Raw genomic sequence first — 22,562 nt, 5'->3', positions numbered from 1 at the left:
ATAATATGATTGATTTTTTTAAATTTTTAGAAGAAGAAAAATAAAAATATCTTCTATAGAAATGAAATTGTGAAAGTAGAGATTTTATTTTTTAAAATAAGTTCAGACTGATTATTGTACGATTTTTTTTAAAATATAACAGTTTACATATTGATAATCAAGTATAATTTCATTAATTACATTAATTATTTATATATAATTACAAAATTGAAAAATAATTAAATCTTTAAGAGTTTGTTTTTTATTTTTGATATTTTAAGGATTTTAAATGAATAAAAAAAAAATTGTATATATTATATGTTATTTATCTACAAAAAATTGTAAATATTATTTATTTATTCTGATCATATTTCCAAAATTTCGTAATCTTCTTTTGCGAGTTGGGAAACTGTCAATCGCGTTAAATTTTTAATTTATTTATTTATATTTTATTCATATTATTATATTAATAATTTATTATAATTAATAATTTTTGTTATAAATTATTTTTTGTTAATGATTTGCTTATCCTCTTCATTTAATATTTATGATTATCAATGTATCAAAGTTTATCATGAAAATAATATGTATCTTAAATTGTTAAATTTTATAATAATATTTTTATTAATTAAGAAATAATAATATGTTTAATTTTTTTTAATTAAATTATAAAGAAAAAATTAATTAATAAATTTATATATTATTTATAAAAATTGCAGTATAGTTTGATCAAATATTTTGACATGTTACATACCAATCAATAATATTACAGTATCATATGATATCAATATTGAATAGAAGTTCCATAATTGGTTTTGCAAACGAGTGGGTCTACTTGGCTGACCCATATCTTGCGATATCAAAAGCAGAACAAGGACAGTGGAGCAATGTTGATGTCATCTTTCTTTAATCAATATTAAATTTAAAATGAAAATACAAAATAATAAGTATATCCTATAATTTTTAATGCAATTTATCAAAATTTTATATATATATATTCATATAAAATATTTTTTTTTATTGTTTAATAATGTAGAAAAATTCAACCGTTAATATGTCTTTATATAAATTTGATTGATTTATAAAATAAGTATGATAAAATGATAGTACATGTATGAAAAAATAGATTAATGAAATTTTTGCTTAAAAATGCAATAATTTCTTATAATTAATTTCTTTCTTTAAAATATTTCTTTCTTCGTATTTTATATAAATTATATTTTATGTGCAAATTTGAATTCAATCGTAAAAATTATCTATCATATTTACAGATTTAAAATAAATTTAGAAATAAACAAGTAAAAAAAATATCAACTTTTGCTATATTTACAAGATTATTCTATAGAAAATAATTTTTTTACAATATTTTTGTCAATTATATTATATTATCTTTCACCTATAGTCAAATTTGATTTATTATTATAGGATTCTTTTATCAAAATATATTATTTTGAAATTTTTAATTTATTCATGATAAAAAAGATTCTGATTTTTTAAATTATATTTATCTGAATCTTTAAAAAAGCGTAAAACTCATAAGATATTTTTAAATATATTTTTTAATCTTTCTTTTTTTCTATTTTATTTAATATATTATAATATATTATAATTATAATATATTATAATATAAATTATAATATATTCATTATAATTTTTCATTTAAATTATTTAAACATATTAAATTAATCATTTGTACATAATAATATAAATTCCTTTATTTATATAACAAAAAGTAAATTGTTACATTAATTATTATTTAATTTAATTTATATATTAGATACAATTTGGTTGATAAAGTTTCTATATTGAGTAACACGAGTATAAGCATCAGGATATCCTTGAGCACATGGAATGACCCAGGAAGCGATACCTATAAGTTCACCATTATAGACAAGAGGACCTCCACTGTCACCCTATAAGAAAAAGAAAAAATGTTTTTCAAGATAAATTTGAAAGACAATTATTATAATCAATATTATAATATTATAATCAAGTTTTCAAATTAAAATTGACATGTATGTGTTAATATAATATTGATATTAGTTTCAAGAATATAAATTTAAATTATTACTCACCATGCAGATACCAACACCTTTTCTTTTAAAAGTACATAATTGTCCATTGTAGATATGGTAATTTGGAATACGTTTCTGACATTCTTCATTGCTCATAAGATAAACATTTGTTGTTTGAAGAATTTCAGGAAGATTTCCATTTGTACTGGTACGTCCCCAACCAGACATTATTAACGTTGCACCAACTGGTGGATCAGAAGAAGCTGGAGAAATTGGTTTTTGGTATGTATTTGATTTAACTGTATCGGCAAGCTATAAAAAAAATTAAAGGAAAATTATTAGTTATATAGTTAATATTTTTGTTATTAAGAAAAATAATTGAAAATTTTTTCTTTGTTATAAACATATTATGTTTTTAGAAGAAATTTATTAAGAAAACAAGAAATTTATTATTAATATATTTTATGTAAAAAAAAAGAATAAGATTAATATAATAATATAATATAATATAATATAATATAATATAATATAATATAATATAATATAATATAATATAATATAATATAATATAATATAATATAATATAATATAATATAATATAATATAATATAATATAATATAATATAATATAATATAATATAATATAATATAATATAATATAATATAATATAATATAATATAATATAATATAATATAATATAATATAATAACTGATAAAAATCTCAATAAAAATATAAATGAAATAAATACACATAAAAAACAAAAATGGCAAGTTTGAAATATAATTATAATTCGAAACTTAAATGTTTGAAAAAGATAGTTATAATATTAATATTTCTTGAATCGATTTATATTTAAAAATAAATATTTTCTAATTTTTAATATATAATTCATTTTAATAGGATTAAAATATAAAAAATTATATTATTAATCTGTGTTTAAAGTATACTTGTATTTACACAATATAATGTATTATTTTCATAATCAAAATTTTATTATATTTTAATTATTAATTTATTAATTTATTTAAATTCTTTAATTTTGATCTTAAAATTTTATTTTATCTCTATATAAAAATATTTGAAAAAGTTTAAAAAAAACTTTAATTTTCGATAGAGTTATTTTATGATTAACTTTTACATTTTTATTTATCAATAAATATTTTTAATGCCATAATATTCAATATTAATATTATTTTAATATTATATTAATTAATATATTAATAAAATATTAATATTCAATATTAATTAAAATTATATCAAATTTAATATCTGCTTAATTCTTAATTAATAAATATAAAATATAAAATATTATTGATTATTATATAAGATATTTTATTTTACAAAACTATAATAAATATATATATTTACCGTAACTATAGCAATGTCATTTCTGTAAGATTCAGAAGAGCTAGGTTTGAAGTCGGGATTGACAGTAGCTTTAGCAACACAATAACTTTGGCCTCCATTTATATTGCTGATTGTACCAGTCACAACAGTGAAATCATTATATGGTGCAGATACAATACCATGGATGCAGTGAGCAGCAGTGACAATGTGTCTTTCGGTAATCAAAGTACCACCACAAAAATGACGTCCGGATTTTCTAAGTGATACTTGATAAGGAAATTGACCGGGAGAAGCATTGGTACCACCGACGATTTTTTCCAAATTCTCTGCGGATATACCTGCACAAATAAAATAATAGATTTAAATTTCGATTATGTAGAAAAGCGAACTTTTCACTGATTTCAATAATTTTGAAATATATTATAGAGAATAAGATTTTTAATAACTTTTTCTATTTATATTTCTATACGTTTAAACAAAATTCAATAATATATAATACCAAATATTTATTGCATAATATAATATTAATATAATATAATATTAATAAATATTATATATATAATTTCTTGAAAAATTTCTAAAATCGAGTTATATAAAATTGCTCAAAATAAAACTCTGTATATTTCATCTCATTAATTAGTGAGAAAGAAGCTAATCAATAGGTTAATCTGAATTGTGTTTTCTAATTAGGTATATATAAAATATAAAATTTAAATTTTTAAATGAATTAATAATAGAAAAATATATATATATTTATTATTATATATAATAAGAAAATATAAAAAATATTCAAAATTTAAAAAAAAATAAAAGAGTATAATTATTTTTATTATTGATAAAACAATATATATGAAAATTTTGTTTCATTAATATAATATACAATTAGATATATATTACAATTAAAGAATATTATTTTTAAAAAAAATTCTGAACAAATATTTAGAATTTCAATATTTATTATTTACTTACCATTAAATATTATATTAACAATAAAAATAAAAATTAAAGCGAAATGCGCCATAGTGAATAAAAGAATTTTGAAAATAATATGCTCAATATGAATGAAAGAACTTCTTTTATACGAATTTCAATCTTTTAAAATAATCTTGATAACTGTTATCTGTTATCTATGACAATCAGTAATAACGATTCAATCTGAACAATTGTGTACAATTTATAAAAAGTATGGATAAATGAAAATCATTATAAATTCCTTAATGAATTTTTCGTATTTTTATTTTGTCAGATGTGAATTTAATAACTGATGATTAAATAGTTTACAAATCAATTATATTTTCAATATAGAAAAATTATTATGTTTAATAGAAGATTGAGTTATAAATTTTAAAAATTATTTGAATGTTTTGTAAATACAATTGTATTTTTTCATTTTATTTGCATAATAATATTTTATAAATATAAAATTTTTTTAACGTAATATCTATATAAATAGGTAGAAGTATATCATTTTGAAATAAATAATATTAAAAAACAAATATAGTATTTACGTTATATATTTCTTTAAAATCTTTTTTAAAAATATATTTTGTAAAAATTCTTATTGATGATAGGATTTAAAATTGATAAATTTCCAGTATTTTTTTTATTTTTTCATTTTTTTATGACGTCAAATTACAAAGATAAAGCAATCAACAGGGCAATCAAAGGCAAGATAAATGAAGTACTTTTCATTCCAAAAATAAATGATAACGTTGTAAAAGGTAAAAATAATGTTTAAAAAATAAAAAAAGTCAATTGAAATTGTTTAATGAAAAAACATTTGATTTTCATATTTATTTGTCATATGAATATAAATATAAGTTTTTTTTTTACAAAAACGTTAATGAAATTGGAAAATAAATATTAAAATAATATTGATTAGTGATATACAAGTTGTAAATGTCAACTACATTTATGATAAACAAAAATTATCATATTTAACAACATAATATTCCTATTTTTTTATAATACAATTAAAAGATTTTATGAAACATAATAAATATTTTTTTAATTTTCAGCACAGGTATAATTTTTCTTACAATCAGAAAATATTCAAATCAATATATCTTATATAATCACGAATAATTATAGAAATATTCAATAGTTTAATAATTAAATAATTTAATAGCATTCCATTATATTTATTATTTTTTACTTTCCATTTTATATATTTCTTTACATATTTCTATTGTACTTAATATTTTTTTATATTTTTTTCATTTTTAAAACATTAGATTTTTATTGTAATGTAGAATAATAAATATTTATCAAAAATAAATTTCCGTTAATTTCATATTCAATAATACTTTACTTCATGCACTTATATTTTTATTTCAATATTTATTAACTAATTATACAGAGTGAAATATTTAAATCTATATATATTCTATTATGTACACTCTTTGTTATTTAAAAAAATTAAAATTTAAAAAAATAATTCTGTTTTTTAAAGTAATTAATTTGAAATAATTAATTTTTTCATAAAGAATATATGAAAATTATTTTCTTAAATGGAATTACATATTTTTGAATATTTTTTAAAATGATCAATATAATTAATTATTTATAAGATAGCTATTAGATTACTATATATAACAAAAGAAATCATTAGTTTTGTAGATATTTTAAATTAAATTTTGTGAAATTTACTTATGAAAAACAAAAATATATAAAAATATTTCAATACTAGTTTGTTCATGTTTTTTTTTTGTATATGTTTTGTAGGAATAATAATTATATATAATTTATATATTCTTATTTACATATATATATATATATATATATATATATATATATTTAATATAAATTATATTTTATCTGTATTATAATTCGTGTATTTTTTAAAAATATACATACATAGATAACTACTATATACATTTCAAATCCAAAACCTCTAATTTATAAATATATATATTTTTTTATTCTAGAAAAATTTATATATTTGATGAAATTTTAATATTTGAAATACAGGATATTAATATATTCGTAAGACATCAAAAGTCAAGTCTAGATGTCAAAGTAAACATAAAAATAAGTATATAAAAATATTACTTGAATTCCATTTATTAAGTAACAAACAATTAAAATTTTAATTAGATAAAGCGAAATGAAAGTAAAATGAGATGGATCTTCGCCATATTTCTACGTCGCACGTTTCATTGTTTCCATCTCGCTTTATTTAATGTAAAATTTAATTGCTTAATAAATAAATTTTAAGCAAGATTTTTGTACATTAATTTTTGTATTCGTATTTTATTTATAGATTCGAAAAATATCTTACAAATATATTTATTATTTGTAAATAAATTATAAATTGTATGTATATTTTAAACATTAATATTCTGTAATATATATTATATTTCATTTCATATTAATACACATTCATATTAATAAACTATTAAAAACTTTGAAATAAGAATATATATGTTTTTTGCATTTTAATTATCCAATATCATTGTTATTTCATATTTATCCATTGTTATTGTAATTCGAATTACAACAATATAAATGAATGGAATAGAGCTTGAATAAATTGATTATGATTCAGCCAAAACTTCTTTGGCATCAGCACATGATTCAATGCTTGTTTATTTGTTTGATATCCAATCGTATCATTCATCAGATTCGCAGAACTTTAGGATTCGAAGGCACCCCACTGAGGTTGACGTACGATTTACAGATTATATCATTTGATGATGTGTGAAGGTAAGAACTTGCCATTTTCGTTACGATTATGTCCCGAAACCATTGATCTATGTTATATACGCATTCTATAATATTTTGAAGGTACATGAAATCTTTGCATCGCATTGTATTGTTATTTTTCAGTCGTTTTCATATACTCTCCGATATAGAGTAAAACATCTTTGTTGATAATATTTAATGTTCACGGTACCAGGAGAATATGCCTGAGAGAATAATCTGAGAGAATATATCAGAAGATCTCAGTTGCGATGCCAAGAAACTGTCGTGATGGTATTGTTATGCTTTATAATACGATTAATACAGAATTATAGGGGTTACCGATTCCATGGGAATAGTTCAAACAATGATGTTTTATGAAAAAAATGGAATTCCAATGAAAATATGAAATTTCAATAATTCGAATATTTAATCTTTTCAGCATTATAGTTATATATAATATAGTTATATTATTACTGAAGATGTATTTTATAGTATTTTATAGAATGAATTTTTTATTATTATATAATTATATTGTATAATAATCATATATAATTATATAATATATTGTTATATTATATAATTATTATATTTTTTACTATTGAAGTTTTTGAATATAAATTATGTAATTTTATATAATTTAAAGAAAGAAGAAAAATAATCGAAACATATCTTTTTATCTTTGATGAAGCTTAAATCTCTTATATTTTTATATTATTATATTAATCTTTCAATCTTGTTGATATTATGTTATATTATTATAACAAATATTATGTTACTTTTTATTCTTATTATTATATTATATTATATTATATTATATTCGTATACATATTCATATAGATTAAATAAAATAACATAATTAATGTAATCTTCAAAATATGAATATATCATGATTACAATGATTTCATTTATGATCATTTATGAACATAAATGTATCTTTGATATAATAGTTTATAAGAGATTAAAACAATTTTTTTAATTTAAATAGCAAAAATGTTTTTTAGAAAATAATTAATAAAAAAATAGATTATATATGAAAAAAAATTGAAAATTATTCTAAATTATTAATAATGATCTATGTATTGATAATTTATTATTAAATAGTTAATAATTATAAATATAATTGTAAATATTTACAATATAATTATAAATATTGATATTGCATTTTATTTCAAATAAATTTGATACATTTATTTTCTCAATTTACTTTTATTACAAATTTTTATGCAAGAAAATAATTATATTATTTTACAATTGAAAATATAGTTAGTAGATATAAATAAATAACAAATTTTATGAATATATAGATAATTTTTACATGAAAAAATAATAAAAAAATTTGATATTATTTTCGAAATCTTACGAGAAATAGATTTATTTTTAAAAAATAATAAAAATAAAATTATGTAAACAAAACAAAGTATAATTATTTTGTTGTTTTATAATTTATTAAAATTATCTATTAAAATTATTCTGTTTTATCTAAATACAAAGAGAAAAAATTTTTAAGATAAATTTTTCTCATTACTTATCCAATCGTTTATTTCATTAAGTATCAGAATTCTCTTTTTTCTTAAATTACATCAGAATTTCTTGAATATGATAGTCTAATGAACTCTATGAAAATGAATTCCGTTTGTTCTATGAAAGATATTTCAGAATCTATGCCTGTTTTGATCATAAAGGATTTTGTAAATAGTGAAATAAAATTATATCCTCGAGTTATATGTAGAATCATAGAGGTGAAATATTTAGTTTTTTAAAAATTATTTTTAATAATGAATAATTATTATTATTTTTAATAGTAATGACTGTGAAGTAAAATATGATTAATACAAATTGTACATACTAAATAGTTATATTTGTTTTATTATTGAATATAAGAATAGAGAAAATATTATGGTATTGTACAGTTGAAAATTTCTAATTAAAACTAAAAAGAAAAATCAAAAATTCTAATATGTATTTGTAGATTTATGTACATTTATGATGTTTATTGTGATTATTACATATATTTCATGATATATGATTTTCTGTTTTATAAGCTATTTCAATATTTTATAACTTGAAGAATAATAAAATTTTCATTAATCAGAAAATATGATTAATTCAAGTTGTATATATCATTATTTGTATAAAATTAGATATGAATTAAATATCTTTATTTCAACTATTGAATAATTAACTTTTACTACTTTCAAAATATTTAAAATAGATATATGTATGAATTTATTTGATATTGTTTTATTACATATATACATATGAAATTATAAGATTTATAACAAAAACGTACATGATAAGAATTTGTTAACTTTTTCAAATTTTAAATATAAAATATACAAGTCTATTATTTGATAATTATATTGGATAATATTTATAATTGTAAAACAAAAATTTCATAAAAGAAAAACTTAAATTTATTGAATAAAAAAATAATAGAATATTTTTCTCTATTTTTTAAATAATATAATATAATAAAATATAATAATATAATAAAAATTGGTAAGGATATTTTTTTATTATATGTTTTTCAATTGTATATTATTTCAATATATTATATGAATTTTATATTTTTGAATAAAAATTATTGTAAATCATATAATATCATATTTTTAGATTATAATATCAGATTTAGCAATATATATTTGATGTCCGAAAAAACATTTGTTAATTGGAGATTCCTAAGGTAATTTTAAGCAACATTTTTTTTTTACAAAAACCTTCCTTATGATTTTAACGAGTTATTAACAAAAAACATTGGCTAATTACGGAGCATGTAGTCTAGTCGAACCGCAATAATAGTGTTGGCTACATGCGGACGATTAAGTACGAACAAATCCAAATAACATATGAAAGAAAATATGTTGAATATTTATATTTTGAGAGAATATCATTGTTTGTTCACGTCCGCTATTATTATGATTGTGGATGGAAATTAAGTATATGTATACATGTGTTGAATGCTCTAACTAAGGTGTATATTTGCGAATGTAAAAACTGGTATTTATAACCGTTAATGTATTTTCTTAACGATAAATGAATTATATTACAAGTGTAATACAAGTATATTATAAGTGTCTCTATATAAGAATTGAATCTCTCACAACATCACAGTGGGTGATCATATCAGATGACATGATGCTTAATTTCAAAACTATCTATTTATCCAACGGTCAGAATATAATATGTTCATAATAAGCGTTAATTAGACTCTGCCTCAAGTGAAGTTTGTAGAGGATTTTCAGAAAATCTTTTTTTAGTTCAATTGAGGCATGATAATAACCAATAATATTATGATCAGTGGCCGAATCGCGTCTCTTCCAAATTAAAGGAAAATTCTTCGAATTGAATTGATATTTGGTGTATAAAGATAGTAAAATGCTGATAATCAGCATTTATTATAGATTTCGAACTGAATGATGTTAATTGCCATTGAATCAGCTATGTTTGAATATCACTCCTTGGAATAGGATTCCATTCCAACCAGATTAAAATATATCAAAAATATACAATTATAAGTGTCAACTAAATGTTTTCTTAATAATGGTAGTTTTTTCAGATAAAGATCATTTTTTGTTTAGGTTTAATAAAGATCAGCGATCGATAGTAATAGAAAAAAATTTCTTGAGAATTTTCTGAGAGAAACTTCTTCTCCGAAGTTGATATAAAACAAGTATTCGCGAACATTATTTATAATATAATTCGATATAATTTTTTATTGATAAAAAATATTTATTATATTTAATACATTTTCTTTGATATATGATGCTTGGACTTGCTGTTTGTGTTCGATCGGTGGTACATAGCCATTGCTAATATTGAGACTTGACTAGATTACGCATTCTGTATGATGTATATAAATACACTATAATCAGTGTGTTTTTATTAATAACTCGTTAACCAATTCGTAACGAAATTTTTGTAAAGAAAAATATTGCTTAAAAAAGATTTTAGCAACATTTTTTTTGCAAAAATTTTTGTTATCGTTATTATAATCAGATAATAACCTAGTCGAGTCGCGATATTGTTGATTATGTGCCAAATAAATACAAACAAGCAATATAAGTTGAAAGAAATATATTAAATATGATAAATATTTTATTATCGATAAAAAATTATATCGAATTATATCACGAAAAAAAACTATAATATTCAATACACACTTTCTTCGATATTTGTTGCTTAGATTTGTTTGTGCTCGACCGCCGGTACATAGCCAACGCTATGTCGCGGTTCGATTAGACTATGCGCTCCATGATTGGCTAATATTTTTTATTAATAACTCGTTAATAAGACCGTAACGAAATTTTTCGCAAAGAAAATGTTGCTTGAAATTACCTTAGGAATTTCTAGTTTACCGGTGTTTTAACATTTTTGGCACACTCCGTATATATTTTATAATATAAAATGTATCTCAAAAGTTTTATTTTTAAATTTTTAAACTTATGTAATTGATAATCTCAATCATTAAACGAAAAAACGAAATTTTTTCTCTTTTTGCATAATTATATGCATAATAAAATTTAATTGAATCTTCATTACGAAATATTTCAAATTATTAAAATTAAAAAAAAAATAAATTCCAGGATTTGTTTACCACTAAACTAAAATTCAATTTATGTATATAAGTATTAATATAGTATGCAATTCTAAATACAATATATTTATAATTATTGAAATAATTATTTATGTTAATTTATTTTGTATGTATCTTATTCTTAATATCTTATTTATTTATATAAAGTAAAAATTTTAGTGAATTCATTAGTATATATAATATAATTATAATATAATTATATAATTTTATTCCATTCTTTTTTGATTTTTTTTAATTTTTTTAATATTGTTTGTTTCAATTGCAATTTATTAGAAACATTGAGTTTTCTAACATTTTTTTTTAATTTATGCCATAAATTTTGTATTGAATTAAAATTAGAACTTTGGAAAAATATTTTTAAAATATATTAATATATTATATAATGTATTACATATATTATGTATATATAATATGTATATATATAATTATAATTAATATATATAATATATTAAATATATTATATTCGATTCATTGCAAAATTTTATATGCCATGTGAGCAAAAGAATTATCTTGTTGAAAATAAAAATCCGATAAATTAAGCTATTTTAATTTTTTTATTTTTTAAAGTTATTTTTTAATAAACATCAGTATTCATTATCCCGTCAAGAAATACTAATTTTTCTACGTGAAATGATATACATTCCCAATATTTGATATAATGATATACATTCCTCCCAAATATTTATTCCATGATCTCAAACTTTACATTAAATTGTAAATTTTTTCTATCGAATTCTATATTATATTTTTTCTACACTAATATTTGGCATTTAACTTATAAATTAAATTATAAAATAATAATATTTAATAAAATATTTTTATATAAAAATAAAAAAATTACAAAATATTTAAATAATTAAAATATAAGAATAATTTCATTTGAGAATAGAATTTTGTCTTAAAAATCATTTAAATCACCTTTATCACGAAATTTTACAAAATTTTCGAAATTTTTATTTTTTTTTGCTTATATAAGACTTTTTGTGGGCAATACAGAAATTTTTTCTTTTGCCTTTTTTCCCATTTTTAATATATATTTTTTTTAATTAATCAGTTTGATAGTTTGATTTTTACATATATAATAGAAATATCTATAGAAATATATAAAAAATCTATAAATTACTAAACCGATCTTTATTTGTCTTAAAAAAGAAAATTATACAATTTATTACAGTATTTGGAAAATAAATTTTTGAATATATGCGAATATTTTGTTCAGATATAAGATGATTTTACAATCATTTTACGATCATTTTTAAGTATTAAAAGTTCTTTTTTTAATCTATATATCTTTGCTTTAGTGTATAAATAAATAAAATATTAATTAAATATTATTATAAAAAAATAAAGAAAAAAATATATGTAAAATAAATTGATATAAATAATTATTTCAATAGTTATAAGTATTTGCATTTGAAATTGAGTACTATGCCAATACTTTTGTTCAGCATTGTAAAGCAATAAATATTTATAATTATAGAAAGTTGATAATTATTCGAGAGTTATATTTGACAAATCATAGAAGAAAAAAAAGCAAAAATAAAAGAAAGAAAATATAAGTAAATAATATTTTTTCAGGAGACTCAAGATTTTTGATAGCTAATCGATAGATATATTATTTACTTTCGTCTCTAAGATCATTCGAAAATCTTGAAATTATGTAAGAAATTAGCTATTGAGATCATAAACAAAAACATTTATATAAAAATATGTGTTACATATGTTAAAATTCCGAATCATTTTTTTTTATAAATGAGTTTGTTATTTATTAAATTGATCTAACTATTTTTATAAATAACTTTTTATAATTATTATTTACCTCAAATATTTAATTCAATAGCATAGTTAATCATTATAAAAATTTATTTTAAAAATTGATTATTATAATATATGATAATGTAATTTATCAAATAAAAAAATATATAATATAGAATATAATGTAGAATAAAAATATAGATATATAAAATTGGTATTCGAATTTATTATAATATCCTATTTAATTTAATTATAGGAGCTGCAATTGTAATATAAAATATTAAAATTGTTATTTAATTTTTAGCATTAATCAAATAAATATTTTGCAATAATTTTTTTAAACTATTTAAAAAAAATTATTTAATATTGATATAATTTTAAATATATATGTATATATATATATATATATATATATGTATATATATATATATATATATATATGTATATATATATATATATATATATGTATATATATATATATATATATATATATGTATATAAATATAATGAAATCTGAAATTATTAATCTTTTCCTGAAAAACAAATGAATAAGGAATTAGAATAAATATAGAAATATGTATATAAAATATTGATTTTTTTTAATAAGAATTAATGAAATCAATTAATGAAAAAAATTATTAAATTAATGAGAAAAGAAATAATTTATTCTTAGCCTCGAATTATGATTCAAATTAATAAAATTTTGAAATTTAATTTTTAATCAAATATTAATTATTGATAAAAAACTGAATTATGCATTAATAAATTTTTAGCGATATATTGAATTTATTTCTTGATTAAATTATATTCTTTGATTGGATCAATATCATTTTCTTATCAAAAATATGAAAAATACGATGAATATAAAAGTGGATATAAATATAAACATTCCATTATATGTATGTCTTTAATATTTTAGATATATTTTTTTAGTTATATTTTAGATATGTAAATTTTAAAAAAATTTGTGAATCTTTTATTAGTGTCTTTGCTTACATTTTTACACATGTATTTTATATATGCATATACTTGAAACTATAAAAATTAATATCTTTATTTTTCTAATACAAAAAAAAATAGAAAGATTAAACTTATTAAACTATCTTAACAATATAAAAATATTAAAAATAATTTATATGATTATTTTCTTAAATATTTTCTTTCTTAGTATTATTAATTTCTTGAAGTTATTTTTACGTTACATTATAGACTTTCCTTATTTTCTAATTTAATGATGATAATTAGATAGAAAGTGATCATATCAGAAAATAAAAATAAAATGAAAGTAAAATATTACGATAAAATCTTCATCAAACGCTTAGAATTATCGCATTGTAAAATGGCAAAAAATTTATTCAAACATAAATATCAAACAAAAATTATATTTAATCGTTTTATACAAATATATATTCAAATAATTGATCACAATGAGATTTTTTTATAAAATGTAAATGCATAAATTCAACATTATCGAACATTTGTGTTTAATATATATTTAATGAACAAAATCCATTACATAGAAATAATTAGTAATATATTGATATTTTTATATCGAAAAGTATATTTTATCATATTGAATCAGTAATAAATGTCAACAGATACGTACTAACATTATTAAATTAATTTTTACACATAATCATTTAGAAATTAAAGGTATAGAACAAAAAAATATAAAGAGAAAAATGAGCATGATTCAAATATATTTGATCAAACATAAAATATAATATGGATAAATATAATATGTTTCGTACGTATTTTCTTATGAATGCAATATAGATTGATAAAAGTGTTGATTGATGAAAGATATTAAAATGTCATTAAAAACAATATTTTATATTATGTTATTATTTTTAACTAATATCAACTGCTATTAATTATTAATTGAAGATTTATATTTTTAAAAAAAATGGTAACTGAACAATATATGATTTTACTCAAATAGTATATATTTAATAAATATCTAGTAATAAATCAATTTATACATTATAATAAATTTATTATATCTAATAATTAAATAAAAATCAACAATTTAATATTTGTTTATTCATTGTATTATAATTCAATCGATTATAATCAAATGAGATATTATTTGTCTTTAATCACTTTAATTTTGTTGCAAGATTAATAACTAAATGAAAAAAGCTTAAAATGATATGAAAAATCTATTTCATTATAATTAAAAAGATTGAAATAATATTTATAACTAACTTATCAAAATTTATATTTGAATATTTATAATATCATATATTTATTACTGAATGGTATATTTAATATGCTATATGAAATATTTACAAAGAACATATATGACAAAGCTGTTGATAACATTTTATCAATAAAAATAATTTTTTAATCAAATAACTTTGTCGATCAAATTCAAATTATTTATGATTGACTACAGAAATTAAATTTCAATTGAAAGAAATAAACAACTTTTTGCTTCGTCAATATATTACATTTTTTAAAAAATAATTTTTGAATTATTTGATTATCATGTAATTATAAATATATATATATACGATTATAGTATTATATTTATAATATATATATATATTATAATATATAATTGTAATATATATATATTTATAATACTATAATCGTATACCATCATCTAAAAAGATCAGAAAGATATTTATAATACTATAATCGTATACCATCATTTAAAAAGATCATTTTATCTTTTTGAAATAATTTGTTTTTACAAACAAAATTGATGTTTTAATTATTCAATAACAAAATTAATAATTTTTAGGTTATAATATTTCATAATTTTATTTAAAATTCTTTTTATTTTATTTTCTAATCCTTAATTTAATTTCAACCAATTATTTTTTAATTTTTGATTTTTATATATTTTTCAAATATTTAATCATATTTTTTTTATCTTTTTACTTCTTTTTAATATTACATATATTATATTAATAATATTACATATATGAATTCTTTATATAAATTGAATGATCTAAATTATGGTATAATTGATTTTATAAAATTTTATAAAATTATGATTCATTGTTAAATATATTATATTTATTAAAAAATTGTATAGTATTATTAATAATACTAATAATACTAATATTTTATAATATATATATTATAAATTAGAAGAATTATAATATAATATAGAATTATAATATAAATTATAAATTAAATTAATATTATGTTCATATGTATAATCCATCTTAATATAATCCATTTTAATAGCAAAATAGTACGGAAATTGAATTAGAAAGGACACGAATATATAAAAAAATTGTAAAAATGTAAAATACTATATATTTTACAAAATATATCAAATTCTATAAACAATGATAATGCAATCTTAAGTAAGCCATTTAATTCCATTATTAATAAAAGAAAAAAAATTCATATAAAAAAATTACAGATTCTAATTACAGATTAGATACTAACATGACTATTAACATGAAATAGCTAAAATTCTTTATACATGTAAATAATTGAATGAAATTATATTACAGAATTACTAAAGTAGGAACAATAATAATTTTATGCTAAAGTTAAAAAACAAATCAAATCAATTAAAATTACTTTATAGAAAAATAGTGAATGCTTTAAAAAGCAAAAATATAAATTTTTACATTTACTAAATTAAAATAGATTAAAATAAACAGTCATAATTATAGTCTGTGAAATTCATTCAAAAACAGAAATATATAAAATCTCGAAAAAGTACAACAATATAATCATTATTATTGTTAGAACAATAAAAAGCACAATTAAATATGACATCAAATAGCGGTTATTTCTTTTTATTATAGAACTCGAAACAACAAAAATATATAATTATCAAATAGAAAAACTATTAAACACTATGATCAGATCGAGTCACCGAAATTGAAACGCGAATATTAATCATCAAATATATGGTAACAAATTATTGCAATAGATCTTCAATTTGTATCAAATATACATGATAAGGATAATCAACCACTAACAAAGTAAAATTAAAAATATAAAGTGCAACAATTGTCAAGGGAAATATCAAATTAGAAAAATTGTGTAATTCGTTTGTAATATGATATTAAAGTGTAATTGTATATTATAAATTGTCAACTAAAATTTTTCTTCAGTCTAAGAAAAAGAATTGAACGATCTTCAATAGAAATAAACAATAATCAATTATTAAATATAATAATAAACAAATAAATTATAATTTCCATATTTAATCATGTTTAATAATTAATAATAATATAATCTATTATCTGTAATAATTACATAATATAATATATATCAATAAAAGCAAAATCTATGCTAATCATTCAAATTTGCAATAAAAATGAAAATATAAAATTAAAATTATTAATTTAAAAATACAGAATTCATATACAAAAAATAATTAATTTCCATAATAAAACTATTAATAAAACTTCTTGATAACAATAAATGATGAATTGTTTAAAATAACAATAGCAATATAATAAAAACTACAGAAACTTAATTTCGAAAATTTGTAATAAAAAATTATATAAAAATCCCATTTTATACATGATATCAAGCATCTTTTAGAAAAAAAATACAATGAAATTATTATTTAATAAAAATAGCATCAAATATTCTTTATACATCAAATATAATTATCAACAGTAATAATAAAAATAAATAAGAAAATTCAAATATTGACTATGTACTCATTAAAAGAAAAATTTATTTTTGAGGAAAAGAGAATTTCTTTAAAAACCTTAAAAAGAAAGAAATTTATAACAATGTTATAACAAAATTGTATAATAAATGTATACATTAAGGAATAAGAAAAATATTATTTAAAAAAAAATAAAACACTATTGCATATCATAGACAGATTGTTTTTAATATTGTCATATCAATAATTTACTGGACAATAATAATTGAAAAAATATTTGGCTTAAATTTTGACTAATCGATATGTTAAAAAACAGACTAAATCAAAAAAATAAATAGACTATATTTGAAACTATTTAATTTGGAGCTGAGCTTTGATTATTTCCTCACAATGAAATATAAAAATCTATTTTAATTAGAAAATATATGTCTTCAGATTGAGATAAGTAGAATATTAATTAACAAGAAACACAATTATATCTCATTAAAAAAATAGAGTGCATCAAAAATGCAATAGACAATTTAGTCAGACAAACAATTCAAGAAGTAGTTTGGTTGTCTATTTTCATTACTATTATAAGCAACAATTTCTGATCTATCATATACTTCATATAGAATATAGATATAAAAACATAGATCATATAGAATAAATCATATAGAAATATATGTTACAAAATAGAAAATAAAAAAAGAAAATAAAATAATAGCAATTACAATAAATTACAATAATAGCAATATAAAACAAAAGAAAATAAAAAATGACTAAATATACTAAACAAAAAAATTAAGAAAATTATATAAGAATTTAAGAGAAATACTTCTTAAAACATTAACATCAAATGAAGATAAAAATTTTTTACTGTGGGAGGTTACAAAAAAAAAAAAAAAGAAACAATAATACCGACACCATTAAAAAAATTGGATGGATTCATTAAAAAAATTTGAATAGATCTTAACATTTGCAGAATATTTATACTAAAATTCGGATATACAATATTCAATTATAGAGTACAGTTAAAAATGAAAGTTATGAGATATTGATAAAAAGAAAGCTATATGTAATAATAGTATGAACAATAGTAAATGCATGATATGTAAAAAATGAAGAGTTATATAAAAACTTATAAATCAATGAACCAAAATACAATAATTATCCAATAATAAAACAAAATGAAAACAACAAATCATTCAAACAATTAATCAATATAATTTTATATAAAATTATAAAAAGATTATAAGAGGAACATCTGGAAAATGTAATGATGCAAGACAATATATATATATATTGTGTATATGTAATATGTATATATTCTGAAATAGTACTATTCCATTGGGAATAATATCCAAATATTTCGCTTAACTACAATTTATTGTAGTATTTATAACTACAATATATTATTACAATTTATTTAACTACAATTTTATTACATTTCGCTTAAGACAATTTGCCCAACTATTTATTCTACAAGATAAATTGTAAGGATTCGAATTTGCGGTTTAAACAAAAAAAAAAAAAATTAGAATAGATAAAAAATAGAAAATAAATTTCGATATTGAGCAAAGACGTTTCGGCCGATTATTTTCTTTAGCTATACTGATATAAGTATACGTATATTGAAAATTTATGCGATATGAAATTAAAAGAAAATAATAAATTTGTTTTTCTACTATCAATCTTCGCTGCAATCGATTAAAAATAGAGATTAAGACATATTAAGCTAAATATTTGGTATGCAGATCACAATAATACGTAATATTAAATAATTATATTTATATAAAAATAATTCAAATAAATATACAATTTTTTTATATATAAAAATTTTTTTTATATTATTTTATATATAAAATTATGGTCATATCATATATAAATATAAAGATAATATATTTTTTTTTAAACTTAAGAATCTTAAATAGATTTAAAAATATTGATATAATTGATATAAATAATATGATCTATACTTAAAATATAAATTATAAATTTAGATAAATTTTAATATAGATAATTAAATTAACTAAATTTTAATATAGATAATTAAATTTTAATTAATAATTAATATAATTAATATAAATAATTATAAAGATAGAAAGTCTGAAGTCAGTTGAAGTTTAGCAAATGATACACAAATAATATTATTTACAAATAATATTTACTAATCAGTTGTATAATGGATATTACTTATAAAAATATTTGTATTGTCGATAATGATTATAAACAATTGTAAATTACACGCGAACAATAGTATAGACCCAGTCTGATAAAATTAATAAAACTGAACAAATAATTTGGAATTAAAGTAAAGAATTGGAAGTAAAGAAATTGAATATTGGAAACTTCAGATAAAAAGAATTTAATATAGAATTTAATAAGAATTTAATACATATATGCATAAAAATAATTATAGTTATTTACAAAAATATTAGGACAAAAACATATTTTATTTTAATGATTATATCTATACTATTATAGAAAAAATACTCGAATTTGTTTTTTTCGATAAGTATTTATTGTACAAATGAGCAACTTACTTAATTAAGTTGATATAATAAAATAATAATAAAATGAAATTAAATAAATAAAAATTTATTTAAATAAAAATTACAACTATTTTTCCTCACAAAAATATTCGGATACTTAAAAAATTCATAGTAAAATAACTAAAATAGCTATTTTTTATCAGAATTAAATATTTGATATCTTCTTCATTCCATAATTCATTCATCCTATTTAAATAATTTAAATAATCTATGATATTAAAAATTATTTTTTATTAATAATATATTTTATATTTTATTTCTGTTTTAAACAAATTTATTATTTTTCTTCAGTACGTATTTTTTTATCCATTCGATGATTTAGTTGTTTGCATAAAAATATTCTGCATATTATTTGTCAATTTAATTAATTTGCAATATATTTCATTACATTTGTAAATTAAAAATGCATTTTTGATTTATTTTTTAATGCTCAAACAATACATCAGTTAATTCACTTTTCATATAATTAAATTAATAATGTTAACAAATTTTTTATTTTATTATTAAATTATATAACAACCCTTATAATATTACATACAGTGTTCGAGAGCAATAGATATTTGCAAGATTTCTTACACATAAATCATTTTTTTATACCAATCATCGATTTTCTATTAAATTTAAACAAAAGATAATATGCCTAAGGAGACTTTTGAAAAAACTTTAACTACCACTTTCAATTGTATATTTTTGACATATTTCAGTTTGGCTAAAGCATAATATGATCCTAAATCTGTAATAAACATATGCTGATTATCATCTTCTATTCATCTATATTTTTATGCAATGCTGATTATTAGCTTAATTTAAAGAGACTTGGAGATATTGCAAATCGGGATACTAAGATTTTATTATTATCATGTCTTATCATCGTCCAAAAAGAAATTATAATCTAATTAGATTATGGAAAAGATTTCTGAAAATATAAGTTCTTACCAAAAAATAAAAAAAGAAATCTAATTAATACTTCGTAATGAACATTTATATTTTGACCGTTGAATATGATAAATAAATAATTTTCTTTATAATATATATGGTATGGCGCTCTGATCGTCGGATACGATTATCTATTGTGATATTGCGAGAGATCCATAAACGTATATATCGTACTTAATACAGTCTGTTACTGTATTAATACTGTAATACAGTCTTAATACTGTAATACAGTCTGTTTATCGTTAAAAAAATACATCATCAATTATAAACACTAGCATTTATATATCAAGATTTTAATATATTATCACGATCTCGAACATATTCATTCTAAAAAATGAAAATTTGTTGATTTATTGCTTGAGCCTATTACTATGAAAAAATCAAAGAAAAATGCAATGTTCGCAAGCATTTATTACTCACAAGATTTATAAATAATTTATTCGGTAAAATTCTTCATATAGAAACTTTTTTTTATTATTATTGCTCGCATACCACTATTAAGCTTAAATAAAGAATGATGTTATTTGAGAAGATTTTAATCGTTTTTGAAAGTTTAGTCAATATTTATAATTGTATATTTTTGATACATTTCAGCCTGGCTAGAACGGAACTTAAGGATAATATACTCCAGACATGGTTGATTCAACGATATCATTTTAATTCGAAGAATTTTCTTTTAATTTGAGAATATCGCGAATCAAGCGATATTATTGATTGATATTGTATTCCACCGGGACACAGTGTAATCCTTTTAATTGAACTAAGAAGAGATTTTTTAAAGATACGAGCTTCACTTGAAATAAAGTTTGTAAACAGATCGTACTCTGACCATCGGACGCGATCACCTACTGTGATATTGTAAGAGTTTCACTTTTTTTATAGATATATGTACCATACAGTCTATTCATTGTAAAGAAAATATATTAATTAACAAACATTAATTTTTTCACACATATATAAATGCCTCAATCGAAAGAGCATTCGACACATATATCCATATACTTAACAATTTACATACTACTACTGCAAGCATGAACAATAATTAATTTTTATTTTTGCAAAAATATTTAAACACAATACAAATTTAAATTACACATTTAAATTAAAATTAACGAAATA

The 22,562-nt window shown here is 18.2% G+C and overlaps 1 protein-coding gene across 1 annotated transcript; it reads right to left on the bottom strand.

The window, feature by feature from the left end:
- Positions 1 to 1,676: 1,676 nt before the first annotated feature.
- Positions 1,677 to 4,389, bottom strand: LOC552301 (chymotrypsin-1). The gene is made up of 4 exons (XM_026441414.1): positions 4,313 to 4,389; positions 3,365 to 3,681; positions 2,055 to 2,306; positions 1,677 to 1,892 (listed from the first exon to the last, which is right to left on the bottom strand). Exons 1-4 carry the CDS (start codon positions 4,362 to 4,364, stop codon positions 1,746 to 1,748), a joined length of 768 nt encoding a protein of 255 aa, XP_026297199.1. The 5' UTR covers positions 4,365 to 4,389; the 3' UTR covers positions 1,677 to 1,745.
- Positions 4,390 to 22,562: the final 18,173 nt, after the last annotated feature.

Source organism: Apis mellifera, linkage group LG6 (assembly GCF_003254395.2).
Source record: "Apis mellifera strain DH4 linkage group LG6, Amel_HAv3.1, whole genome shotgun sequence".
Lineage (NCBI taxonomy): Eukaryota > Metazoa > Arthropoda > Insecta > Hymenoptera > Apidae > Apis > Apis mellifera.
The sequence above is the reverse complement of the archived record's forward strand: the minus strand, read 5'-3'. Positions and strand labels throughout refer to the sequence as shown.